The following is a 27,737-nucleotide window of genomic DNA, read 5'->3' on the forward strand; positions in this document are numbered from 1 at the left end:
GCTTCTAGTATTCTGTTCTACATTGGCATGGATCGTCTCAATGGCCAAATGTGTGTCTCAAAGCTTCAGGTTCATGAGAGGTTTATAAGTTTGTTCATAAGTTTGCGATGCATTTTTATTTATAGGTGTATCTGCTCTCAGTGCACAGCTAGCCAAACTCCCAATGGGTCTCAAGCATTTGAACCTCTCAAAGACCTCCATATCACAAAAAGGTATTGTAAATTTATGACCAATTTACTTGGCAAATATCATGTGTGATGTCACTTCCTCTGAACTGCCTGTGTATGCGGTCAGGGGTTAACAGTCTTGCCCAGGCGCTGAGTGCCAACCCTGCTGTCCCCACTACCCTCACACACCTGGACCTCTGTGGGAACTCACTCCGAGGAGACGACCTCCCAGTATGTACCTCTCCTGGTAGAAGTTGCTAGGCACAGATCTAGGATCAGCTAACCCTCCACAAAGCCTAACCGTAATCGAAAGGGAGGGAGTGCAAAACTCAACATCATCAAACTCTTAAACGTTCTGTCCTGGCTTTCATATATGTTTTACACAGGCCACAGAAATAGTGTGAAATAGGATTTGAAATATTCACTGAAATCCATAGACCTATTTCCCCCTTCATTGTACTCAGTGTTTTCTGTTCTTTTCATAATTTCTCTGACTCTTTTCACAGAATCTGTACAATTTCCTGGGTCAACCTAACAGTCTAGTAACTCTGGATCTTTCCAACAGTGACTGCTGTCTGGACCAAGTGAGTGAACCCTCATCCAATGCTAAGACAAATGTGCACTACTATTGCTAGGCAGTGATTGGACAATTGGACTTTAACCCTCTTTATGGGCACATTATTTGGCTATTCTAAACGTAACCAAAAATCTACATTAATTAGATACGTTTAATTGTAATAATATGCGATGAAAGTGAACTTGTCATATTTGGACATCATGTGACCTGTTTTATAAGCATACCGTCTGCTTTTGATATCACTATTATTAATCGGGAAATAACATCATTTGAATTTGCTTTTTATACAGTTATATTTGTGGATCTTGTCGTTATATTTGTTGCTACGCAAATGGCCAGTCCCTTTCGTAAGATATTGTCTGTAGCTCTCTAGACTGAGTTTGGAGAAGATCTGGGATATCACTTGGCTGGCCTATTTTATACAGATGCTCAACTCCTGTCTTCCAGGTCTGCACTTCACTTCTACGAGGTTCTCTCAAGCACCTCTCAGTGCTCAACATGTCTAAGAGCGTTTTCTCTCACAGGTGAGCCATACTACAACAAAATCACTTGCATATGCTAAAAGAAGCCTGTCGCTCAGTAGTTGCTGTTGCTTTCTATGTCCATGTGTCATATAACGCTCAAAATATCTCAAAGTGAGAACTCTACCAAAGTGCTGGTATTCTTTTTGAACCCACAGGAGAAGTAAAGATGTGCCGCATTCCTTCAAAGAGTTCTTTGGCACTGCCCTGGCGCTGAGCAGTGTCAACCTATCTGGAACCAAACTCCCCCTGGAGGCACTCAAGTGAGCTTGCAGTCCATTCATGCCATTTGCTCCATTTAACTGTATTACACCTAGAATGAAACTATGGTGGATATTCCTGGAGAAAATGTACATGTCTATAAATGGTTAGTGATGTATCTTTTAGACAGGATGTCATAGTCATTCAGCTTTTAAAAAAATAAAATTGTCCTTTTGCTTCATTTAAAAAAGAAATGGTAAGTAGTTATAGAAACATTACTTAAAAGTTGCTGTGAACAAGAAAGCAATATAACCACACCAACTCTTTACTGCCTGCATACTTCAGTCTGCTTTGTTCATTTAACTGAATAGAAAAGAAGCTTTAATGACTGTCTTTCGCCTCAGGGCACTTTTACTAGGTCTTGGCTGCAATCCTAATCTAAGTGAAGTGTCACTGGATCTCAGCAGCTCTGAGGTAAGAGACTGAACTACTGCCTTGGTCCTGCCACACTTAACTGAATCTCTGAGGGAGAAATTAAAGGGGAAGTCTACTCTGAAATAAAATTCTAAAATAAAATGTTGTCTTGACACCCCTTTATTATTCTGAATATACTGATTGAATTACTTAACTTTACTTATGTACCCTGAATGGCAATCAAATAAATCACCAAAATACATGTATGGATATTATCCTGAATTGCAATTGCTATCCTTTCTCTAAATGTTTTGTTTTTGTTTTTTTATTTCTCTATTACTTCAGCTAAGATCTGGAGGCTCTCAGATTCTAGAGGGCTGCATAGCTGAGATTCCCAACATCTCTAGCCTAGACATCTCAGACAACGGTGAGGCCCGAGTAGACGCTGTATGTACAGTACATTGATTTTGAACGTTGTATACCTTGATTTTGACTTGATATTGTGTTATATATGTTGCTCAGGTTTGGATTCAGACCTGACCACTCTCTTGGTGTGGCTGGCCAAAAATCGCTCCATTCGCCACCTCTCACTGGGCAAGAACTTCAATAACATCAAGTCCAAGTACGGGACTTACTTACCTTGGAATTTGAATTTTCTTAAATTAACCCGTCACTTAATATCCTTCTGTTTGTATCCTTCTCTCTGTCTGGAATGTAACGAAGAGAGCATGTCTTTCCACAGAAATGTGTCTCAAGTCTTGGACAACCTGGTGCACATGATACAGGAGGAGGAATCGGTGAGTCAGCTGTTATGGTGACACTTAGCCATAACAGCTTAGCATAAACATAATGTGTCTAACCATTCATTACCATTGTTCAACTAACCTCTTTGTCACTTAGCCCCTGACGTCCCTCTCCCTGGCCGACTCCAAGCTGAAGGGAGATCTGTCCATCGTGCTGAACGCTCTGGGCAGCAACACCAGCCTGACCCGGGTGGACATCAGTGGCAACGGCATGGGAGACATGGGGGCCAAGATGCTGGCCAAGGCCCTACAGATCAACACCAAACTCAGGTAAGAGGTCAAGGCTAAAGAAGAGGTCCACTATAGTCAACTGCTCCAAGTTTCAATACTGCATAATATTGATTCTACTGTATTCTATTGTTCTTTATTGTCATCTATAATGCGTTTGTACAGGACGGTTATGTGGGACAAAAACAATGTCAGCCTACAAGGCCTCCAGGATGTGGCATCTGCTCTACAAAAGTATGTATCTGTGTGTGTCACAATTCATTCTATTCATTTATACTCTTCTGCACATCTTTACATTTATATTTTGGTTAGGATATGTGAGTAGGCATACACTTAGCTACATATAGAGTACTGTTACCCTCTCTGTCTCTTTCAGGAACCACACCATCCGCTTCATGCCCATCCCCATCATCGATGCTGCCCAGGCCCTCAAGGCCAGCCCTGAGAAAACAGAGGACGCCCTACTAAAGGTCAAAGTTCATGTTTGGCTGCATGGTGGATATGAACTGATGACAGAATTCATATCAATTCTCATTGATAACAAGGCATCAATAGCAGTGTTGAATGCAAAAACCGTCACATTTCCAGGCTATCTGTATAAATTGTAAAACATTCTTAGATTGTTTTGTTTTTTATCAATCTCTACAGATGGAGCAGTATCTCCTAAGGAACCACGAGACTCGAAAATACCTCCAAGAGCAAGCTTACCGGCTCCAGCAAGGCATTGTTACGACAACCACACAACAGGTGACCCGTCTGTTTAACTGTTTGATCTGCAACTTTCATTTTCATGTCTCGGCACTTGTTTGGATAAATGTTAGTAGCACCTTGAGTTTCCACTGGAGAAATAAAAGTTACATACTACATATTTTACATTAAGTGTTGAATGACCATAAACCATTACATGACCTCTCCCATTAAATGGTGAATGACCTCTCAATGTCTTCTGATGACTTCTGACCAATCCTGCATTCTGCTGCTCTAGATGATGGACAGGATCTGTGTAAAGGTGCAGGACCACCTGAACTCCCTGAGGTACTCGGAGACCGATGTCATCCAGGAGGACATGAAGGTGGCCAAGAACCTCATGAAGGACGCCAGGAACTCCAAAAGAGTGAGCTGAGAACCAGACGTATTGTTCTCATAGAACCGCTAAAACAAATGAACGCAGAAGATATAGAATGTGGATGTCAAACTCTGCGCTAGAGAGACAAAAAGTGATCAACATTAACATCAAACTCTACATGGGACTTCCTGGTTAAATAACATTTTGAAAAACAAGAATACAGAAAGAGAGAAGAACCTCAAACTCAAATGGTTAGATGAGAACAGTCTAATCTTTTCTCTTTTTTTTCCCTCTTCCCCTTTTTTTTTCTCTTTCTTTGTCTGCCCCTCCTTCCATACCCTGCTCATCTATCCAGCTGCTGCCCAACCTGTACCATCTGAGGGGATCTCTTGGTGGCATGGGCAGCCCCCCTGACATGGGCGGCGCCATTCAGGACAAGCTGGAGTCCATAGCTGGAGAGATAGCCAGGGTCATGGATGAGCAGCTACAGGTACGCAACAGTTAACAAAGCAGTAAATGCATAATGTCTTTTAACAGTATTTTTCGAACCAGATCAAATCAAATCAAAATCAAATCAAATTTTATTGGCCACATGCGCCGAATACAACAGGTGCTGACATTACAGTGAAATGCTTACTTACAGCCCTTAACCAACAGTGCATTTATTTTAAATAAAAAAGTAAAATAAAACAACAACAAAAAAGTGTTGAGAAAAAAAAGAGCAGAAGTAAAATAAAATAACAGTAGGGAGGCTATATATACAGGGGGGGTACCGGTGCAGAGTCAATGTGCGGGGGCACCGGCTAGTTGAGGTAGTTGAAGTAATATGTACATGTGGGTAGAGTTAAAGTGACTATGCATAAATAATTAACAGAGTAGCAGCAGCGTAAAAGGATGGGGTGGGGGTGGGTGGGCAGTGCAAATAGTCTGGGTAGCCATGATTAGCTGTTCAGGAGTCTTATGGCTTGGGGGTAGAAGCTGTTGAGAAGTCTTTTGGACCTAGACTTGGCACTCCGGTACCGCTTGCCGTGCGGTAGCAGAGAGAACAGTCTATGACTAGGGTGGCTGGAGTCTTTGACAATTTTGAGGGCCTTCCTCTGACACCGCCTGGTATAGAGGTCCTGGATGGCAGGAAGCTTGGGCCCAGTGATGTACTGGGCCGTACGCACTACCCTCTGTAGTGCCTTGCGGTCGGAGGCCAAGCAGTTGCCATACCAGGCGGTGATGCAACCAGTCAGGATGCTCTCGATGGTGCAGCTGTATAATTTTTTGAGGATCTGAGGACCCATGCCAAATCTTTTCAGTCTCCTGAGGAGGAATAGGCTTTGTCGTGCCCTCTTCACGACTGTCTTGGTGTGTTTGGACCATGATAGTTTGTTGGTGATGTGGACACCAAGGAACTTGAAGCTCTCAACCTGTTCCACTACAGCCCTGTCGATGAGAATGGGGGCGTGCTCAGTCCTCTTTTTTTTTCCTGTAGTCCACAATCATCTCCTTTGTCTTGGTCACGTTGAGGGAGAGGTTGTTATCCTGGCACCACACGGCCAGGTCTCTGACCTCCTCCCTATAGGCTGTCTCATCGTTGTCGGTGATCAGGCCTACCACTGTTGTGTCGTCTGCAAACTTAATGATGGTTTTGGAGTCGTGCCTGGCCATGCAGTCATGGGTGAACAGGGAGTACAGGACTGGGACTGAGCACGCACCCCTGAGGGGCCCCCGTGTTGAGGATCAGTGTGGCAGATGTGTTGTTACCTACCCTTACCACCTGGGGGCGGCCCGTCAGGAAGTCCAGGATCCAGTTGCAGAGGGAGGTGTTTAGTCCCAGGATCCTTAGTTTAGTGATGAGCTTTGAGGGCATTATGGTGTTGAATGCTGAGCTGTAGTCAATGAATAGCATTCTGACGTAGGTGTTCCTCTTGTCCAGGTGGGAAAGGGCAGTGTGGAGTGCAAAAGAGATTGCATCATCTGTGGATCTGTTGGGGCGGTATGCAAATTGGAGTGGGTCTAGGGTTTCTGTGATAATGGTGTTGATGTGAGCCATGACCAGCCTTTCAAATCACTTCATGGCTACAGACGTCAGTGCTACGGGTCGGTAGTCATTTAGGCAGGTTATCTTAGTGTCCTTGGGCACGGGGACTATGGTGGTCTGCTTGAAACATGTTGGTATTACAGACTCAGTCAGGGACATGTTGAAAATGTCAGTGAAGACACTTGCCAGTTGGTCAGCACATGCTCGGAGTACACGTCCTGGTAATCCTTGTGAATGTTGACCTGCTTAAAAGTCTTACTCACATCGGCTACGGAGAGCGTGATCACATAGTCATCCGGAACAGCTGGTGCTCTCATGCATGCTTCAGTGTTGCTTGCCTCGAAGCGAGCATAGAAGTGGCTTAGCTCGTCTGGAAGTCTTGTGTCACTGGGCAGCTCGCGGCTGTGCTTCCCTTTGTAGTCTGTAATAGTTTTCAAGCCCTGTCACATCCGACGAGCGTCAGAGCCGGTATAGTACGATTCAATCTTAGTCCTGTATTGACTCTTTGCCTGTTTGATGGTTCGTCGGAGGGCATAGCGGGATTTCTTATAAGCGTCCGGGTTAGAGTCCCGCTCCTTGAAAGCGGCAGCTCTACCCTTTAGCTCAGCACGGATGTTTCCTGTAATCCATGGCTTCTGGTTGGGGTATGTACGTACGGTCACTGTGGGGACGACATCATCGATGCACTTATTTATGAAGCCAGTGACTGATGTGGTGTACTCCTCAATGCTATCTGAAGAATCCCGGAACATGTTCCAGTCTGTGCTAGCAAAACAGTCCTGTAGCTTAGCATCTGTGTCATCTGACCACTTTTTTATTAACCGAGTCAATGGTGCTTCCTGCTTTAGTTTTTGCTTATAAGCAGGAATCAGGAGGATAGAGTTATGGTCAGATTTGCCAAATGGAGGGCGAGGGAGAGCTTTGTATGCGTCTCTGTGTGTGGAGTAAAGGTGGTCTAGAGTTTTTTTTCCCTCTGGTTGCACATTTAACATGCTGGTAGAAATTAGGTAGAACGGATTTAAGTTTCCCTGCATTAAAGTCCCAGGCCACTAGGAGCGCTGCCTCTGGATGAGCGTTTTCCTGTTCACTTATGGCCTTATACAGCTCATTCAGTGCAATCTTAATGCCAGCATTGGTTTGTGGTGGTAAATAGACAGCTATGAAAAATATAGATGAAAACTCTCTTGGTAAATAGTGTGGTCTACAGCTTATAATAAGATAAAGGAAGGACGCCAGGAACTCCAAAACCTTGAGACTTCCTTAGTATTTGATTTTGTTGATTTATCTCCGTGAATAACATAGTCTAGTGTTTCTCAATTCCTCGAAGTTGGATGTTTTTGTTTTAGTCCCGTAAAAGCACACCTGATTAAACTGATCATGTGCTTGATGATTATTAATTGAGTAGTTGAATCAGGTGTGCTTGTGATTGGGCTTGAACAAAACTGTGCAAGATCAACCACTGCCCTCGTCCTTGCAGCAAGTGTGAATTTGAATAACAACAAGACAACATAACAATCTAGCGCAGTGCTCTTGCCAACCCCTCTTTTCTCTCTCTCCTGCTCTTTCTCTCGCTCTCTTTGGTCCAGACTTTGTTACAGTCTATGGTTGACACCGCTGAGGGCCTCTGTCCCCACGTGATGAAGAGGAGCAACCTGCATCAGGAGCTGATGAAGGCCAGTGCAGGAAGGATGACCGTCCCCCATAGCTTCATCACCACCACGCTACTGGAGCAGTCAGGAGTCGACATCTTAAACAAGATCAGGTGATCACCACAGGGCCTGGTCAAGATGGGCCTGGTCAAGATAGCTAGCTGATATTCTCATCCAGAGTGACTTACAACTAAGGAAAGGGAAAAAAACGACAAAACAATAGTATCTCCAAAAAAGTTCAAAGACTCATGCTGGGGTCTGGTCCAATGGTAGTCCTGCTGGTCCTGGACTACGCATTGCCTGCTTTGTGCCCGTCACAAGTGACCTTCAACAGTAGGGCTGGGGGGGTGGATTGGAGGAGCCCTTTTGAGACCTAATCAGTAAATAATTTCAAATGTAGACGTTATCAGTTTATCATGTGAATTCAAACCAACTCGTTCATTGTGATCTACTCTGTGTATGACGTCCTAGACCTAGTGAAATAATTGATTATGATTAGGTCACATAGCCTCAGCTGATAACCGTGCAGTGTACATAAACATCATAAACAAACTACTGTAACATAGTCTGTAAATATATGCAGCCAAGTCTTGATACAGTGCTGGTAGTAGAGAGGTAGTATCTGGCTCATGTTCTCCTCTCTGTCACACAGTGAAGTGAAGCTCAGTATGGCGTCCTTCCTCTCAGACCGTATCGTGGATGAGATCTTGGAATCTCTGTCCCGTTCCCAAAACACTCTGGTCAGTCCTGTATACTACAACAGACTCTTCCACTCTCAATTTCTCTTTCACACACCACACACACACACACACACACACAAACACACAATAATGCATTTTTGCTTCAATTGCTTATAATGCTGATTAGGGCACTTCTGCACCATATCAAAGCAAATACTGGTGAAGGAACACTGCCACTATATGTCTTTTCCTCCCTTCCCACACCAGGCAGAACACCTGACCAGGAAAGCGCAGCCTCTTGTCCACCAGGAGCCCAAAGAGACGGAGGTGCTGGAGGAGACGGTCCTCCAGCCTGAGACCCAGACCCAGGAGCAATGGCCGCACCCTGCTGAGAGGCTGGAGGAGATGGACACCTGTGTGGTAACTAAGACTAGTACTGCTATGACGTTTTGTGATTCCCATCTGCTGTACTGAAGCATGACTCACTGGCTGACTGTTTTTTCTTGACTGTGTTTGTGACCTGCAGATGACACCCAAGTCCAAGAGGAAGAGCATTCTCTGCAGGATGCTGCGGCCTGTATCTGTGGCCTTTGGTGAGGTTATGTTCTACATCCCGGGTACAGTAGATCTGGTCAAATAGATTTAAACTACAGTACAGTAGTAATGTAGTAGTTCAGCATCTTGGAATGAGAGGGGTTTGGTTTTGCCTCGTCTATTGATGGTTGTTCTTGTCCATCAGAAATGGAGTTTGACTTGGACAAGGCCCTGGAAGAAGTGCCTATACACGAGGAAGACCCGCCCCCTCCTCCACTATCGGAGAAGATGCCGACGTACTTTGGCGAGCTGCCGACTATGGAGGCCCGAAAGCTAGAGCACCACACTAAGCTCCGCCCAAAACCGAAAAAGAGGACCAAACCTAGCCGAGCACCAGTAAGAGGCCACCTGCCCCCTCTCTCTTATTCCCCCTCTCTTACTCCCTCTTCCACTCTCTTTCTCCCTCTTTCTCTATTTCTACGTCGACCTACTATACTGTATGATATGAGTATGGCTTGATGTAGGCCTACATATTTTTGGGGTTTTCAGCGGGTACCAATCTGCACCTCTCCACCACCAGAAGAAGTGGAGCAGAACGGCCTCCTGGGAAAAGTGGATGAGGGTGTTGATGAATTCTTCTACAAGAAAATCACCCAACTTAGTTTTAAGTGAGTCCTAATTCCTTTTATGGTGAACTCTTTCCAAAAAGTAAATGAAATTACTTGACGTTTAGAATAAATTATTCTAGTTTCCACAAGATTTAAATCACTCAGTTTTTGTGTAAAAGCATGCAGCAGTAAGCTACAAATGGCAAGATGGTTTACCTACAGGTAAATGCCAAAATAAAGGAAACACCAACATAGTGTCTTAATAGGGCGTTGGGCCACCACGAGCCACCAGAACAGCTTCAATGCGCATTGGCATAGATTCTACAAGTGTTTATAACTCTATTGGAGGGAGGCGACACCATTCTTCCACGAGAAATTCCATAATTTGGTGTTTTTTTGATGGTGGTGCAAAACCCTGTCTCAGGCACCGCTCCAGAATCTCCCATAAGTGTTTCATTGGGTTGAGATATGGTGACTGAGACACAGACACACTTTAAACCCCCTATGCTCCTTTGAGACCCCTCTTTCAAAGTCACTGAGATCTCTTCTTCTAGCCATGGTAGCCAAAATAATGGGTAACTGGGCATTTTTATACATGACCCTAAGCATGTATAAAAGCATGTATGGGATGATAATTGCTTGGAACCACACCTGTGTGGAAGCACCTGCTTTCAATATACTTTGTATCCCTCATTTACTCAAGTGTTCCCTTTATTTTGGCAGTTACATGTACCTTAATTATAGAAGTTGTGAGTGTGTACTGTTCAGCAAAAGTATTCTCAAACATTTCCAGACGATCCACCCTGAGGGGCTCCTCCAACATCCAGGAGGGTTCGGAGAAGAAACGGGAATCCCGGAAAAGCGGCTTCCTTAACCTCATTAAGTCTCGCACCTCCAAGTCCGAGAAGAGCCATGGAGCAGCCGCCATCACCACCCCGGCTTCTGCCACCATCACCCCTGTAACAGAGGAGCCGCTGTCCCCCAAGGCTCCGTTGAGGGACCATTCCGAAATCTCCCCTGACCGCTCAGAAAAGCCGCCAACCAATGAACCCACTGCGGAACAGCACTCAGAGAGTGACAGTAAGGGGGGTCCTCACGGTGGCCGGCACTTTGGGGTCCCCGTAATGGGCCCCATTATGGGCATGGACCTCCTGGCGCAGATGAAAAAAATGCATGAGAAAATGGCCGCCCATAAGGTGGGTAAACTGACCAGTCAGTAGCACCCCTTAGCAAAACAAACAGTTTGAGCTTCTACTTCTAAAAATCCACCTTTCCAGAAATAAGTCTCTCACTGTTGCCGCTTGCTACAGACCCCCCTCAGCCCCCAGCTGTGCCCTGGACACCATATGTGAATTGATTGCCCCCCATTTATCCTCAGAGTTTGTACTGCTTGGTGACCTAAATTGGGATATGCTTAATACCCCAGCCATCCTACAATCCAAGCTAGATGCCCTCAACCTCACGCAAATTATCAACGAACCTACCAGGTACAACCCTAAATCCGTAAACATGGGTACCCTCATAGATATCATCCTGACTAACATACCCTCTAAATACACCTCAGCTGTCTTCAACCAGGATCTCAGCGATCACTGCCTTATTGCCTGCGTCCGTAACGGGTCCGCGGTCAAACGACCACCCCTCATCACTGTCAAACGCTCCCTAAAACACTTTAGCGAGGAGGCCTTCCTAATTGACCTGGCCCAGGTATCCTGGATGGATATAGATCTCATTCCGTCAGTAGAGGATGCCTGGTTGTTCCTTAAAAGTAATTTCCTCTCAATCTTAAATAAACATGCCCCATTCAAAAATACAGAACTAAGAACCGATATAGCCCCTGGTTCTCCTCAGACTTGACTGCCCTTGACCAGCACAAAAACATCCTGTGGCGTACAGCATTAGCATCAAATAGCCCCCGCGATATGCAACTTTTCAGGGAAGTTAGGAACCAATATACACAAGCAGTCAGGAAAGCAAAGGCTAACTTTTTCAAACAGAAATTTGCATCCTGTAGCACTAACTCCAAAAAGTTTTGGGACACTGTAAAGTCCATGGAGAATAAGAGCACTTCCTCCCAGCTGCCCACTGCACTGAGGCTAGGAAACACTATCACCACCGATAAATCTACAATAATCGAGAATTTCAACAAGCATTTTGCTACAGCTGGCCATGCTTTCCATCTGGCTACCACTAACCCGGCCACCAACTCTGCACCCTCTGCTGCAACTTGCCCATGCCCCCCCGCTTCTCCTTCACACAAATTCAGACAGCTGATGTTTTGAAAGCGCTGCAAAATCTGGACCCCTACAAATCAGCTGGGCTAGACAATCTGGACCCTTTCTTTCTAAAACTAGCCGCGAAATTGTCGCAACCCCTATTACTAGTCTGTTCAACCTCTCTTTCATAACGTCTGAGATCCCCAGAGATTGGAAAGCTGCCGCGGTCATCCCCCTCTTCAAAGGGGGGTGACACTCTAGATCCAAACTGCTACAGACCTATATCCATCCTGCCCTGCCTTTCGAAAGTATTCGAAAGCCAAGTTAACAAACAGATCATCGACCATTTCGAATACCACCGTACCTTCTCCGCTATGCAATCCGGTTTCCGAGCTGGTCACGGGTGCACTTCAGCCACGCTCAAGGTCCTAAACGATATTATAACCGCGATTGATAATAGACAGTACTGTGCAGCCGTCTTCATCGACCTGGCCAAGGCTTTCGACTCTGTCAACCACTGCATTCTTATTGGCAGACTAAATAGCCTTGGTTTCTCAAATGACTGCCTCGCCTGGTTCACCAACTACTTCTCAGATAGAGTTCAGTGTGTCAAATCGGAGGGCCTGTTGTCTGGACCTATGGCAGTCTCTATGGGGGTGCCACAGGGTTCAATTCTTGGGCCGACACTTTTCTCAGTGTATATCAATGATGTCGCTCTTGCTGCTGGTGACTCTCAGATCCACCTCTACGCAGACGACACCATTTTGTATACATCTGGCCCTTCATTGGACACTGTGTTAACAAACCTCCAAACGAGCTTCAATGCCATACAACAATCATTCAGTAGCCTTCAACTGCTCTTAAACACTAGTAAAACTAAATGCATGCTTTTCAATCGAACGCTGCTAGCACCCGCCCACCCGACTAGAATCACCACTCTCGACGGGTCTGACCTAGAGTATGTGGACAACTACAAATATCTAGGTGTCTGGTTAGACTGTAAACTCAACTTCCAGACCCACATAAAGAATCTCCAATCCAAAGTTAAATCTAGAATCGGCTTCCTATTTCGCAACAAAGCCTCCTTCACTCATGCTGCCAAACATGCCCTCGTAAAACTGACTATCCTACCGATCCTTGACTTCGGCGATGTCATTTACAAAATAGCCTCCAACACTCTACTCAGCAAATTGGATGTAGTCTATCACAATGCCATCCGTTTTGTCTCCAAAGCCCCATACACTACCCACCACTGTGACCTGTACGCTCTTGTTGGCTGGTCCTCACTACATGTTCGTCGTCAAACCCACTGGCTCCAGGCCATCTATAAATCACTGCTAGGCAAATCCCCGCCTTATCTTAGCTCATTGGTCACCATAGCAGCACCCACCCGTAGTCTGCGCTCCAGCAGGTATATCTCTCTGGTCATTCCCAAAGCCAACACCTCCTTTGGCCGCCATTCCTTCCAGTTCTCTGCTGCCAATGACTGGAACGAATTGCAAAAATCTCTGAAGCTGGAGACTCTTATCTCCCTCAATAACTTTAAGCATCAGTTGTCAGAGCACCTTACCGATCACTGCACCTGTACACAGCCCATCTGAAATTAGCCCACCCAACTACCTCATCCCTATATTGTTATTTATTTTGCTCTTTTGCACCCCAGTATCTCTATTTGCACATAATCTCTTGCACATATAGCATTCCAGTGTTAATACTATTGTAATTATTCTGCACTATAGCCTATTTATTGCCTTACCTCCATAACTTGCTACATTTGCACACACTGTATATATATTTTCTGTTGTATTTCTGACTTTATGTTTTTTTTTTTACCCCATATGTAACTCTGTGTTGTTTTTATTGCACTACTTTGCTTTATCTTGGCCAGGTCGCAGTTGTAAATGAGAACCTGTTCTCAACTGGCTTACCTGGTTAAATAAAGGTAAAAAAAAAAAAAAAAAATATTGAACAATGTTCGTTTGTTCTTTTTACAGTCTGACTCATCTTCCTCTTCAGACAAGGCAGATGGTAAACAAGGTGAGTTGGCCTCTATCCCAATCAGATAATTATTTTTTATTACATTTAGTGATATTTAATCTTTATGTACACAAGGATGGCTCAACTCAATTATGCCACAACGTCTGTCTCGCCGTCTGTCTCGCCGTTCAGCTTGCCAGCTGCCATGGGGTACAATAAAGTCAACAAAATGTTTCATTAAATTAGAGAGCTAGGTAGCTAGCTTTGTTTAGACAGTCCCTTGTAAAAGCTCTACGAACCGTCCACACATTTGCTGTGCATTCTATTTCTAAGAAGTGTTCAATATGGATCTTCTTTGTTATGTCTCTCTGTAGGAAAGCTAGAGAGTCAAACATCGTCGATAGACTTGTCGTCGACATCGCCCAGGTCTAAGCCCACCAGTGTTACACCCAGACCCCCAGCACCCCAGGGCATCAAGCCCCACCTGGGACCTCACACTTTGGGACCGCTGATCCCTCGAACCAGCAGCAGCCACAGCCCAGGTATGCAAATGAATAAGTATACTTTATTGATAGTGATATTCAGATGGGAAATAAGGCCACCAGAAGCAAAAATAGATTAAGAAGATTACTTTGTTTATTGTGATTTTTCTTGTCTTAATTTGTCCTGTTGTCTGTAACCATTCTTTATTTGTCGATTTTTCACCCTCAGATGACACCCTTGACTCCCCTCTTGAAAACGTATCCCCAAAAGGACCACTGCCTGCCCCTCGCCTGAAGAGGGCGCCCTCAGACTGTGAGAGGCAGGGGGATACTAGCCCCATTAATGGTAGGTGTATGTATTTATTACCCGTGTACCCTCCACCCAGAAGAGCTGTCTTAGGTACAGCTCACGACAGTCCAAAATGTTGATATTGAGAGTAAAGGAATAATCAAAGCTATTTTGCTTCACGTAAAGACAAAGGCATTCTTTTCAATTAACTGAGAACATAGAATGCTATAGAAATATAATCACTATGTGAGTTTGGTAGAATTGAAGCATAAAAGCATCTTTCAGTCTCAGTACGAAAATGTATCCACTCACTACTGTAAGTCCCACTGGATAAGAGTGTCTGCTAAATTACTAAAATGTGAAATGTAATGTAATCTCTCTCTCCATCAGTTGAGCTCACAGGAGACTCCAGCCCATTTGACTTGGACCATGAGACTGACAGGTCTGCTATTGGCAGGAGACCGTGGTCCTCCCTAAAGAGCGCCACTTTTGTGGTACAGGAAGTAGAGGGTCGAGAGCGCACCAAGTCCCTCCCTGCATCTGGTTAGACCAATTACCTTCTCTCCTTCAGCTCTTTTTTTAATTAAGACGCGTACAGTGTTGTAGTGTAGTTTTGCGTCTATCAACAACTAATGGTAGTAATGTAAGTTATAGCAGTTTTGGCAGGTCCAATTGTGGCCGTTCTCAGTAATAGTAGTTGTAGGGGTTTCTCCAGGAGCTCCAGTAGCTCTTGTTGTTGGTTTATTAGTACTCACACAGCTGTGACATTGTGTTTGTAGTCTCAGTAGTACCAGTGGTTATGGTTGTAGGCTACCAGTTGCAGCTTCCTCATTGTTTAGTACCATATCAGCTCACACACCGCTGTCTTGTGTCACTGTCCTTGCAGAGAGACCTTTGTCCATGGTGGACTCTGCCCACTGCCAAAGCCCTGGGGTGTTTGATAAAGACAACAACTCGGAGGAAGACTTCCCTCCTCCTCCTGACACGGACCAAAGACAGGACCTCAGGCCTGACAACATGGAGGAGGAGGACACCATCGATGACACAGTCCCAGTGTAGAGAGAAAAGCTACATCTAGTTTCTCCATACTTTCCTCAAAGTGTTCCATGGAGTGTCCAAGTGCACACTTTGGGAGAATTGTGGAGAATCGTAATGCAGACAAATAGCAAAGAACAAAGAAAGCTTATGGACAAAACCATGCCAATACCTTAGGCTGAATTCTCTTATTCTAAACAAAGACTGATGATTGGCTTATTCAATCAACCAATAAGCAGTTTTGTGTTCCTATGTCTAATATGCATGTAATGTATATTTGTCAATATGTATTAACACAACACTGCTTATTGGTTGATTGAATAAGCCAATCAACAGTCTTTGTTTAGAATAAGATAATTCAGCCTAAGGTATTGGCATGGTTTTGTCCATAAGCTTTCTTTGAAACATATGTATGGGATTTACATTGTACCATGGGCAAATTGTAAACCTTATTAAGGACAGGCATAATAACTTTGATATATTATGATTTATATGAAATACATGTATTGAGGGGCTTGGGGATGGTTTCCAGTATTATCGTTTTATTGGCTAAATTGATTTATGCTGAAAATATAAACACAAAAAGTCATTTTTCAGTTTTACAATGCACTGTAACAAAATCCTTTAAACGTTACATCAAGTTGTCAATACTCCTGTATGTGTATATTTGTTCCAATAAAACATATTTCTACTGGTATACTGCCATGTATGATCTATTGTGCCTTCCAAATACATTAACTTCCATCATGCTGCATAACATAACTAACCATTTAGTTATATTTATTTTACCATGCTTTCCTTGTGGTCTTTTTCTCCAATTGCTTTGGGCAACCCCTATAGAGTACCACAGTATGAGTCATAATACCCATAAAACCTAGCAGTAAAACACAGAAATGGTTCCAATAGTTTTTTCATCATTCATTTTTGCTTCAGGGATTTTGGAACTACTTAATATAAGGTCTGTGTTTCGTGTAGGCTTACTCTGGCGTGACGTTTTGTTAACTGTGCAAATCTCTCTCGGTCATGGTAACTTTTATCAATATATTTGCCTGTAATTACCCCCCCAAAACGAAATGCTACCTAGCTAGCTACCTTAGCATCTTTTTATTACTCAAATTTTTTAAATTTCCCTCTGCCTGGCCTTTGTACTAGCGAACTAGCTAACATTAGTTAGGTCTCTCCGTCGATCAGAAGCAAGGATGGATCTGTGCTATGTACCGGAGTAGTCGATAAGCATTGATAGATTTGGGCTACTACATGATACTCAAATTTTCCCTATAATGAGGTTGCTACCACCTATGAATGAAAGTTTACAACGTAGGTGCACACAGGTCGAGAGAAATATTTGAGTTGTAAGACAGTGACACATGGACAGACAGTGACACATTCAATACCGCCTTGCACACTCTTGCCTGCATCTAGCTGATCTAGGGTGAAATCATTAGTCCAACAGTTGCAAATGAGAGTTTCTATTGGACAAATTCAGGTATGTTTATCCCCGTTTCGTTCCATTTACTTCCGTTTAAGAATTTTTTTTCAACAGAATCGGCGGAATGAATACACCCCTGAGCACACGCAAACAGTTCACTTTCAAAGCCACATACAAACAGCTCATTGTATTCCTTCTCGCATCTACGCGCTCTCCGCTTCCCACCTTTTCCCTTCGATTGTGGACTTCAATGCACAACACATCAGCTGTCTGTGACCAGGCAAAAAAAACTTTCCAAGCCAAACCATATCATAACCGCTACACACAGCCTACATCGTTGTCACCAGATTAGCTAAAGTAACATCAGAGTCAACATAGCTAATAGCACTAACGCGTTAGTAAACCAGCTGCAATTATGCAGTACAGTGTACAGTCAGTAAGCAGTTTAGCATCTACACCAGCGGGCCCCAGTGGAAATAAAGTAGTAAAACCAAAAGCTTACCTTGACTTGGAAGAGTTCCAGTATTGGATAGTCATAGCCAGCTAGCTAACATGGAATCCCTCTATTTGAGCCGGGTGTTTGAGTAGGCTAAACTAGCTAGCTGCATTTGCTAGCTAAGTAAGTGAAAGTTAACGTTTTTCTTTTTTTTATGACTAAATATACTGTAGCTAGCTCTTTCTCTCTCTCTTGCTCCTATTTCATTTTTTAAAGAAATTAATTTCTTCAAAACTGTTCAACTATTGTCTTTCTCTATCTTTGCGTCACCCGCTCACCACATTTTATGCACTGCAGTCCTTGCGAGCTGTAGCTTATCCTTTCAGTACTAGATTCATTCTCTAATCCTTTGATTGGGTGGACAACATGTCAGTTCATGCTGCAAGAGCTCTGATAGGTTGGAGGATGTGCTCCGGAAGTTGTCATAATTACTGTGGTAAGTCTATGAAAGGGTGTGAGAACCATGAGCCTCTTAGGTTTTGTATTGAAGTAAATGTACCCAGAGGAGGGCTACAACATGGTGCTACCCTACAGAGTGCTGTTGAGGCTACTGTAGACCATTGTGTTTTAATAAATTATTTGGTGATGTGAATATATTTTGTATAGTTTTATCTAAAAATGATAACTTCTTAAATGTTTCACTATTTTTATTTTTGTGAAATTCACTGAGGAGGATGGTCCTCCCCTTCCTCCTCTGAGGAGCCTCCACTGTTGCACTTGAGCATCGTATTCAAGTTGGTCTCCCTCGTTTGCGTTAGGTGGAGTTTAGACTGAACTACAGGGAAGGAAACATCATCAATAAAAGTCTAGAAAACCTCATCAATCTCTGCGAGGAATAGACCTATTTAAAATCCACACGGATAAAACTCTTTCTTTTCACAACTTTAACATTTCGGATTTGCGCTGGTGTATTGGGTACGTGTTACCATGGACAGCGCTTTTGACAACCTGGATGCTGCAGGCTTCCTACACATTTGGCAACATTTCGATGTTGACAGTAAGATCTTACTCTTGAATAGTTATAACTGTATGTTGCCTTTTGATTACTATTGATATTAATCTGTGTTGGTTTATCAGGCAATGTTTTCATCGAAATTCCAACTGAACTTTACACCATGTCTTGGAGATAAAACAATACAGAAATGTGTTTTATTCTCATTTTATGTTATGCATTTATTTGTTTCTAGATAATGGTTATATTGAAGGAAAGGAGTTGGACGACTTTTTCAGACACATGATGAAAAAACTTGGGATGAGTGTAAGTAGCCTACTGTAGGACTCAACTGTTCCTTTTCCTTGTCATGCCTAATGCATAATGTGTACATTCAGATTCCCCCCCCCCCCCACCCCCCAAAAAAAAAAATGACAGTAGGCTTAGGCTAGTAACATCCTAGAATATCCTATTTAGACCTACTTTGCTCAGCTTTGTTGATGGCATTCAATGGGTGTCAAAATTAGATAACCTCTCTGAATCCAATCATTAGTCACATTTTGTCTTTCATTGAAATGGAATGAATTCTGAAAGTGATTTTGCACAGGTAACACTGAATGAAATATCCAAATAAGTGTAACAAATGTGTTCAAAAGTCACTGTGTTGTCCTAAAGGATGAAATAACGGATGACAAAGTTAGAAGAATGAAAGAAAGGTTCATGTCAGCTTATGACACAACAGCTGATGGTCGCCTGCAAATCCAAGAGGTGTGTTTACTTGTATTTCCTCATACCTACCTTCTTCCCCCTTTATTTGTCTATATAGTGCGTTTAGTATTAAGTATACTTAGAACCCTGCAGGTGTGTTTGTGTCAGAGAGAGAGAGAGAGAGAGAGAGAGAGAGAGAGAGAAACTGATCAAACAACAAGTGGTAATTGGATTGTAATCAAAATGGCCTGACAACACTTTCTGTGTGTGAAGCAGCCTTGAAACTACATAATTACTCCGTCATTTGCATCATGTTATTGCCTTGCTTCATCTGACAACATGCAATTAATTAGAATGAGTTTATGTCGAAAGTGTAATTGAATTGCATCTCAATTTGCATCTAATTTCGTCTTTCACATTTGGTTTTCTTTGTCCATAGACTGTATTTCCTTAAATGTTATGTTGACAGAGGAGTAAATGCCTGTTGAAGCTGAAGGGACACATACCCCTTCAATTCTATCAATTTGTAGGAAGAAAATACACAATATTTAGTTTGACAAAACATTTCCCATCAGTGACCAAATAATGCCTGCCTGTGAATGTTGATATTTAATTTGATTGAACATAAATGTTCCAGTTGGCCACCATGATGCTACCGGAGGAGGAGAACTTCCTGCTACTGTTCCGCAGAGAGACGCCATTGGACAACAGTGTGGAGTTCATGAGAGTAAGGTCAAAGATCATGAAGTGTTGCGGTCCAAAAACATTCAACATATATGCACAAAAAATACAATCCTATTATTGGTTGGGTAGTGTGTCCTGTATTCTCTAGAACACTTTCATCCAAAATAAATTTGCCTCTCACTCCCCCCACAGATCTGGAGAAACTATGACGCTGACAGCAGTGGATACATATCAGCTATAGAGCTCAAGGTAGAGTCGAAGAATGCCCCTCTACTAATTTCCATGCTTTCAGTGAGACCACTGCCATTGCCCTCTCAGAGACATTGTCTTAGCTAGTTGTTGTCCATTTTCTAAGTAAACATCAATGAGTGGCTAGAGTTGTTCATGTTTACACAGTTGCTCTAGGTCTGTTTTGACATTAAGGGTCTTTCAGAAGGATGCCCATTGTCCTCTTATGTGGACAAGGCAATAGGGTTGGGCTGATATATGATTAAATTGAATATCGTGATATTTGACATTGACGATATATCATGACGTGCAAGATGATGTATCATGATGTGCAAGACTATACTCTATTTGAACTTTTCAAATCAAAACAGTGCAGTTTTATCAGTTAGGCTGTATCAATATGTTGAAAATGAAGTCTAAATTAATTAACTAAGCCTTATTGTTTTGCCATACTAAGGTAATTTAATTAGAATGTGACTATAATATCGTACAGTTGAAGTCGGAAGTTTACATACACTTAGGTTGGAGTCATTAAAACTCATTTTTCAACCACTCCACACATTTCTTGTTAACAAAAATAGTTTTGGCAAGTCGGTTAGGACATCTACTTTGTGCATGACACAAGTAATTTTTCCAACAGTTGTTTACAGACAGATTATTTCACTTATAATTCACTTTATCACAATTCCAGTGGGTCAGAAGTTTACATACACTAAGTTGACTGTGCCTTTAAACAGCTTGGAAAATTCCAGAAAATGATGTCATGGCTTTAGAAGCTTCTGATAGGCTAATTTACATCATTTGAGTCAATTGGAGGTGTACCTGTGGATGTATTTCAAGGCCTACCTTCAAACTCAGTGCCTCTTTGCTTGACATCATGGGAAAATCAAAAGAAATCAGCCAAGACCTCAGAAAACAATTTGTACACCTCCACAAGTCTGGTTCATCCTTGTGAGCAATTTCCAAATGCCTGAAGGTACCACGTTCATCTGTACAAACAATAGTACGCAAGTATAAACACCATGGGACCACGCAGCCGTCATACCGCTCAGGAAGGAGACGCGTTCTGTCCCCTAGAGACAAACGTACTTTGGTGCGAAAAGTGCTAATCAATCACAGAACAACAGCAAAGGACCTTGTGAAGATGCTGGAGGAAACAGGTACAAAAGTATCTATATCCACAGTAAAACGAGTCCTATATAGACATAACCTGAAAGGCCGCTTAGCAAGGAAGAAGCCACTGCTCCAAAACCGCCATAAAAAAAGCCAGACTACGGTTTGCAACTGCACATGGGGACAAAGATCTTACTTTTTGGAGAAATGTCTTCTGGTCTGATTAAACAAAAATAGAACTGTTTGGCCATAATGACCATCGTTATGTTTGGAGGAAAAACGGGGACGCTTGCAAGCCGAAGAACACCATCCCAACCGTGAAGCACGGGGGTGTCAGCATCATGCTGTGGGGGTGCTTTGCTGCAGGAGGGACTGGTGCACTTCACAAAATAGATGGCATCATGAGGAAGGAAAATTATGTGGATATATTGAAGCAACATCTCAAGACATCAGTCAGGAAGTTAAAGCATGGTCGCAAATGGGTCTTCCAAATGGACAATGACCCCAAGCATACTTCCAAAGTTGTGGCAAAATGCCTTAAGGACAACAAAGTCAAGGTGTTGGAGTGGCCATCACAAATCCCTGACCTCAATCCTATAGAAAATGTGTGGGCAGAACTGAAAAAGCATGTGTGAGCAAGGAGGCCTACAAACCTGACAGTTACACCAGCTCTGTCAGGAGGAATGGGCCAAAATTCACCCAACTTATTGTGGGAAGCTTGTGGAAGGCTACCCGAAACGTTTGACCCAAGTTAAAACAATTTAAGGCAATGCTACCAAATACTAATTGAGTGTATGTAAACTTCTGACCCACTGGAAATGTGATGTAAGAAATAAAAGCTGAAATAAATAATTCTCTCTACTATTATTCTGACATTTCACATTCTTAAAATAAAGTGGTGATCCTAACTGACCTAAGACAGGGAATTTTTACTAGGATTAAATGTCAGGAATTGTGAAAAACTGAGTTTAAATGTATTTGGCTAAGGTGTATGTAAACTTCCGACTTCAACTGTAAATAAGCACACAAATTGCAGTCTGGAATGATCTAGCCATTAACGGTGCAATACGATTATATCGGATATAGCCATATTTGGAGTAGCATATCGTAGAAGAGCTCTCCTCAAATATCACCCCAACCCCACAAGGCAAGGCACAAGTACTTTTCTTAAAATGTCCAAACACTTTATGGTTTATAATCCACCCAGAGTAAATTTACCGAACAGTAAATGGACAGGATGTACATACAGTACATTATACTATTTGTCAACACTTTCATTCAGAATAATGGACAAAAGTGTTATGGCACACTTTCCCCCGACTTCTCTGAACCCCTCTTCCCGACAGCTAAAGGTCAGAAGCTTCTACGCATTGCGGGATTCTCTACTTTACGCGTAGTCTCCGCTCTGCTCGTTTAATAAAGTTAGATCAAAGCTGAATCAATGTCTGCAAGATCACATAATGACAGTATTCTACATACTGTATAATGATAGTATTCTACATAACAGAACCGAATATAATAGCATAGTATAATGTTACTGTAAGTGAAAAAACACCACCTAATTTCTTATGAGATTTTAGGATTGTGTGAATGGTCGCATTTTCCTCTCATGTGGCCAAAACCCAACAGTGTGCCACTAGGCAAAATATGTGCTTTGATTTAAACTAAACACAGGTATGCTACAGCTGGTCAACACTATCTGCTCTAAAATTCACTCACTGTACATAATTCAAAACAACACTACTCAAGAAGATCTAAATGCATAATTCCATGAAACTGATTGAGATCAAATGGTTGGCATGCAGATGCTGCATGGATGTTTTACCAGTAAAACTTGATTGACAGTGAAAAATGTGAAGGGAGGGTGACCACAAACATTTGTGCGTAAAGTAGAGGTAAAGAAACACTTGAGCAGAATGTGATTCAGATCTTCAGCTCTGGGGACAAGGGATCCAGAGGGTGGGACGTGGGCGGGACGAGGTGGGATGGGGTGGTTACCTACGGATTCGCAGCTTCTGACTTTTTTTATTTTGTTTCTATTTATCCTTTATTTGACCGGAGACGTGTCTCAGAGTAGTAGGAGTACCTATCTAGGATCAGTTTTGTCTTTTAGATTATAATAAATGGATCCTAGATCAGGATAATATACCTGATCCTAGATCAGCACTCCTACTCTGAGACACTTGATAAATATGGGCCCAGGTCATCTCATTGGCTGTCTTCCTCTGTGTCCTCCTAACAGGGTTTCCTGCAGGACCTATTCCTCCAGCACAAAAATACCATATCCCCCAACAAACTGGAGGAGTACACCGACACCATGGTAACAACAAGCCCCTGCTCCTTTACTCTGTGCCTCCATCTGAGGACGCTTGAACTGTTGTCTCTCAAATGAGTATATGAGACCCTGTTCAATGGGCAATTCAATTTGGATGTAAAACAGATTTGTAATTTAAATTTATTTTCTCTAAAAGGATGATTGGTGGAGAGTTATACACTTAGTGTACAAAACATTAGGAACATAAAATGACCAGGTGAATCCAGGTGAAAGCAATGATCGCTTATTGATTTCAAGTGTTAAATACACTTCAATCAGTGTAGATGAAGGGGAGGAGACAGGTTAAAGAAGGATTTTTATACCTTGAGACAATTTCAAACATGGATTGTGTATGTATGTCATTTAGAGGGTGAATGGGCAAGGCAAAGATTTCAGTGCCTTTGAATGGTGTATGGTAGTAGGTGCCAGGCGGACTGGTTTGTGTCAACGCTGCTGGGTTTTTCACGCTCAGCAGTTTCCCGCGTGTATCAACAATGGTCCACAACCCAAAGGACATCCAGCCAACTTGACACAACTGTGGGAAGCATTGGAAACCACATGGGCCAGCATCCCTGTGGAATGCTTTCGACAGCCTTGTAGTCCATGCCTGACGAATTGAGGCTGTTCTGAGGGCAAAAGGGGATGCAACTCAATATTAGGAAGTTATTCCTAATAATTTGTACACTCAGGGTACATTGTAACGCTACTATGCCATTCAGTGTAGATAAGGAGTGCACTAAATTAGTTATTTCTCATTGAAGTATGTCATTGGCTGTAATACTCTTGCCTATGAATCCCCTCAATAGTATTAGTAATTGGATGGTACTGGACTGTGATGGAGGGTGATCAGCTCTTTAAAGATTTTCAGATAAAGTGATGTGATTTTCACTGTTTAACCAGTGTCATTAATTGTGGACCATTAATTAATTACTCGAGACTGAGAGAAAATGTGTGTGTGCGCATGTGCGTGTGTGTGAGTGAGTGAGCACTTTTATATATTAATGTCCTGTTTAGTTGAGTAAAATATGGTGTGCACAACATGGGAAATGCACTGCTATCATTTGATTTAGATTCTCTTTGGTACTGTTGTACAGTGTTACACATGACATGTCACCAAGTACAATGATCACCAAGTAAAATTCTGAGTATGTATAAATGTACTAAAAGGTGATTCTGATTCTTATGTGTATGTGCTTTGACAAAATGGCTAATGATTCTGATGCTTTTTTCTGTTTATTTTCCCAACAGATGAAGATGTTTGACAAAAACAACGATGGTAGGCTGGATTTGAATGACTTAGCCAGGTACTAATTATCAAGCAATTCCCTACATTGCTAGGTGGATCTTATTGTGTCTCTAATTGTTTGTGAATCACAGTGCCTAAATGTTTTCCTTCTCACAGAATCCTGGCTCTAAAAGAGAACTTCTTGCTGAAGTTTGACATGAATGTAAGTATAAAAATGTTTGATGAATTTTGCTGATAACTCGCAGTCAGATAAGACTTTAAGACATTGTCAATACACACTCCATCTTCAATTACTTACTATAGTCCTCATTGGCTTGAATTAGAGGAACTAAATTGTGGGCGTTGTGGTACCACTCTGTTTCAGGCTTGCAGTCAAGAGGACCGGAAGAGGGACTTTGAGAAGATATTTGCTCACTATGATGTCGTAAGTCATTATACAGTATGTTTAGCCACAACATAACTGTCTTCAACTTCAATTGGGATTGTAAGGTTTATGGTGATAAGCATATTACATGAAATTGCAGTGCTGGTTATAATGACTTGTTGTGATTTTACTGATTCTTCATTGGCCTTAATTATACAAATATAATATCAGTAAAAATGGGCTGGATTGGAAGTGGATCAGTACAGGGGCGTAGGCACGGTGGGCCTGGGTGAAACCAGACCCACCCACTGGGGAGCCAAGCCCACCCACTCAGATTGAGCAAAAAATAAAATAAAATATATTTGTTTTTAATATATGTTTTTATGCTATTTACTTGTCAGTGTTCCGAATGGGACATTATTTGTCTTTTTACCTAAACATGCAAACACCATCAGATATAATTCATAACAAGCTGTGCACTGGGTTAGTCAGATTTGATTGAAATATAACAGAATAGATGACCTGGAATGACATTCACTCTCATGGGATGGGTTGCCAAAAATAACTAACTGAAAGCCACACCCCCAATAAGCCACGAATATGACTGCATTGAAGCACATGTCATTGTGCTTCTATGGCTATATGCACTATGCCACTGCCTATTTCATTTGCTCATTTGGCAAACAAGACAGCTCATAATCTTGTGCCTTTATCACAGTCAACACACCTATATTTTAACTTAAGAAATGCTAGATTTTCTCTCAGCCTTATGGCAGAATATGTAGAATAGCATGAGATGAGCTATAAAACTGCACATTTTCCTCTCTGCCCCATGGAAAAATGTGTAGAATTGCAGGAAATTAACTTTAAAACGGCAACATTTTCTCTCAGCCTTATGGCAAAATGTGTAGAATAGCATGAAATTAGCTATACATTTCTGCAGGCCCACCCACCAATGAATTTCTCGCTACGCCACTGCATCAGTACTAAGATGTATTCACAGGACTTAATGCATATTAAAGATATAGTGCCAGGAATTCATTTATTTCATTGAGCCTCTTAATACCATTATTAACTGAAGTGGTGGTCCTGTTGCAGTGCCATGCTCCTCTGTGCTTCGTGATTGTGGATGTGTGATGTAGTACATTGTCCCATTATTGATCTAAATTCTAAGCAGAATCCTCTTTATAATCTCCCAAGGCACATCAGGTGGTTGTCTTCATCGCTTTCTCTGAAGTCAGCCATTTTGTTGTTGTTGTTGTTGTTGTTGTTTCCAGAGTAAGACGGGTGCTTTGGAGGGTCCGGAGGTGGACGGCTTTGTCAAAGACATGATGGAACTGGTCAAAGTAAAAAATAAAGTGTTTTGCTATACCCTAATCTTCAAATGTAGTTATGTTATATAAACGTATTATTAACTTATTGTAAATGATGGTCTCCGAATGGAGGCGTGGGTCCAGATCCCACTTACGACACCATGTTACTTTATATTTATATGGATGAAGCAAAGAGAATTGAGTCAAGTTAACAGTAGGTCCAACTGTATTAGACTGTGAAGGGTTTGAACTGTGATTGGTCTTGAGCTAATGGTTTGAATATGCTTCCTTTATACCCAACATAGCCCACCATTAGTGGAACGGACCTGGACAAGTTCCGCAAGGTCCTGCTGGGCCACTGTGACATGAACGGTGATGGAAAGATCCAGAAGAATGAACTGGCCCTGTGCCTCGGCCTGAAATACTCCAGTTAATAGTATTGGATTTAATACTCCACAGGAAGAATGACAGACATTTTCATTACCCTAGTTAGCACCACAGGCTAACCACTAACTCATTGATAGCATGCTGCAATGCCATAGCTCATAGCTTTTAGACAACCAAAGAGCATTGCATGATGGTTGGTTGAAAGGAAGTTGTTGCATAGAGTAGACCTGTTGGGGCTTTTGGGGAATTCATTTTGTGATGACTGAATCTTTGTTGATGACAATTATGATTAGCTTTGAGAATGTGGTGTGTGTGATCCATGCACGTGGCATGAATGTAGTGGTGATATAAGTATTTTGGGATTGAAGTTGTTTTGGGATATTTGTGGGATATATGTTGACTTTATTACCATGATGGCTGTATTTACTTTTCAGAACTGTGTTGTTTTTGATGTGCAAAAAATATGATGAAAATAACTGTCATTATGGTTTAACATTTCACCTCCTACTTTAAATGGTGTTGGTAGAGAACGTACTATCAAAGTAAACATGTAATACAATACAGTATGATATTATGAACAACAATCTCTGTGTCCCTGGGCATCTGCATGTTTCTCCATTCTGTAACAACAGTCTGCAGCCATAAGCACATACAGCTCTGTTATTGAACTAACGATCACTATTTATATAACCATAACTCATTTACTAGTACGTCTGGTGTATACCCATTGTATCAGAGCAGACAATGCTGTGAGCCTTGTGCACAACGGAAATATTGACAAACAGCTATGATGATGTCTGGGCTTTCATTCTCCATGAGCTCAGTCCTTTCATGTAATAATGGATTTTCACAGAGTTTCATAGCTTTAATGCTTGGTAACCAGAGCATTTCGAAAGCACAACAGACAAAATGCTATGGAAACTGATTGAACAGCAACTCAAAGCACCCATGAAAGAGATATACAAAGCAAACATGGTCGGTAGTAAGTAGACCAGTATGGCTTTAAAAGCTTTTCATGAGTTCATTGAGCACTGTGTTATTCTGTGAA

The 27,737-nt window shown here is 42.2% G+C and overlaps 2 protein-coding genes across 3 annotated transcripts in view; both read left to right on the plus strand.

Annotated features, from left to right (window-relative positions):
* LOC121586496 (F-actin-uncapping protein LRRC16A) overlaps positions 1-15,640 on the plus strand; it is a 29,790-nt gene extending 14,150 nt beyond the window's left edge. The window contains exons 12-38 of one of the 2 annotated variants that reach the window (XM_041903214.2): positions 126-212; positions 295-398; positions 674-751; positions 1,192-1,268; positions 1,424-1,528; positions 1,871-1,940; positions 2,226-2,307; positions 2,403-2,502; positions 2,623-2,677; positions 2,781-2,953; positions 3,077-3,145; positions 3,288-3,381; positions 3,560-3,658; positions 3,897-4,025; positions 4,333-4,467; positions 7,593-7,768; positions 8,308-8,395; positions 8,603-8,755; positions 8,862-8,928; positions 9,075-9,265; positions 9,419-9,537; positions 10,271-10,673; positions 13,688-13,730; positions 14,045-14,212; positions 14,382-14,498; positions 14,832-14,984; positions 15,328-15,640. In XM_041903214.2, coding sequence (XP_041759148.2) covers positions 126-212; positions 295-398; positions 674-751; positions 1,192-1,268; positions 1,424-1,528; positions 1,871-1,940; positions 2,226-2,307; positions 2,403-2,502; positions 2,623-2,677; positions 2,781-2,953; positions 3,077-3,145; positions 3,288-3,381; positions 3,560-3,658; positions 3,897-4,025; positions 4,333-4,467; positions 7,593-7,768; positions 8,308-8,395; positions 8,603-8,755; positions 8,862-8,928; positions 9,075-9,265; positions 9,419-9,537; positions 10,271-10,673; positions 13,688-13,730; positions 14,045-14,212; positions 14,382-14,498; positions 14,832-14,984; positions 15,328-15,500 — 3,308 coding nt within the window. In that variant the 3' untranslated portion in view covers positions 15,501-15,640. The remainder of the gene's footprint in view (positions 1-125; positions 213-294; positions 399-673; positions 752-1,191; positions 1,269-1,423; positions 1,529-1,870; positions 1,941-2,225; positions 2,308-2,402; positions 2,503-2,622; positions 2,678-2,780; positions 2,954-3,076; positions 3,146-3,287; positions 3,382-3,559; positions 3,659-3,896; positions 4,026-4,332; positions 4,468-7,592; positions 7,769-8,307; positions 8,396-8,602; positions 8,756-8,861; positions 8,929-9,074; positions 9,266-9,418; positions 9,538-10,270; positions 10,674-13,687; positions 13,731-14,044; positions 14,213-14,381; positions 14,499-14,831; positions 14,985-15,327) is intronic. The other variant, XM_041903216.2, reaches the window with a different exon arrangement.
* Positions 15,641-18,123: 2,483 nt separating this feature from the next.
* On the plus strand, positions 18,124-27,217 carry LOC121585583 (secretagogin-like). Its single transcript, XM_041901907.2, has 11 exons — positions 18,124-18,398; positions 18,589-18,659; positions 19,008-19,100; positions 19,678-19,767; positions 19,917-19,973; positions 23,308-23,385; positions 24,628-24,683; positions 24,782-24,827; positions 24,990-25,049; positions 26,267-26,335; positions 26,608-27,217. Exons 1-11 carry the CDS (start codon positions 18,329-18,331, stop codon positions 26,734-26,736), a joined length of 819 nt encoding a protein of 272 aa, XP_041757841.1. The 5' UTR covers positions 18,124-18,328; the 3' UTR covers positions 26,737-27,217.
* The last annotated feature ends 520 nt before the right edge of the window (positions 27,218-27,737 follow it).

Source organism: Coregonus clupeaformis, chromosome 17 (assembly GCF_020615455.1).
Source record: "Coregonus clupeaformis isolate EN_2021a chromosome 17, ASM2061545v1, whole genome shotgun sequence".
Classification (NCBI taxonomy): Eukaryota; Metazoa; Chordata; class Actinopteri; order Salmoniformes; family Salmonidae; genus Coregonus; species Coregonus clupeaformis.

Coding starts and splice junctions, on each gene's coding strand:
- LOC121585583 (XM_041901907.2), top strand. CDS start 18,329: ATGGACAGCGCTTTTGACAACCTGGATGCTGCAGGCTTCCTACACATT. Junction 19,768..19,916: donor ACAGTGTGGAGTTCATGAGA/GTAAGGTCAAAG, acceptor CTCCCCCCACAG/ATCTGGAGAAACTATGACGC. Junction 24,684..24,781: donor GATTTGAATGACTTAGCCAG/GTACTAATTATC, acceptor TCCTTCTCACAG/AATCCTGGCTCTAAAAGAGA.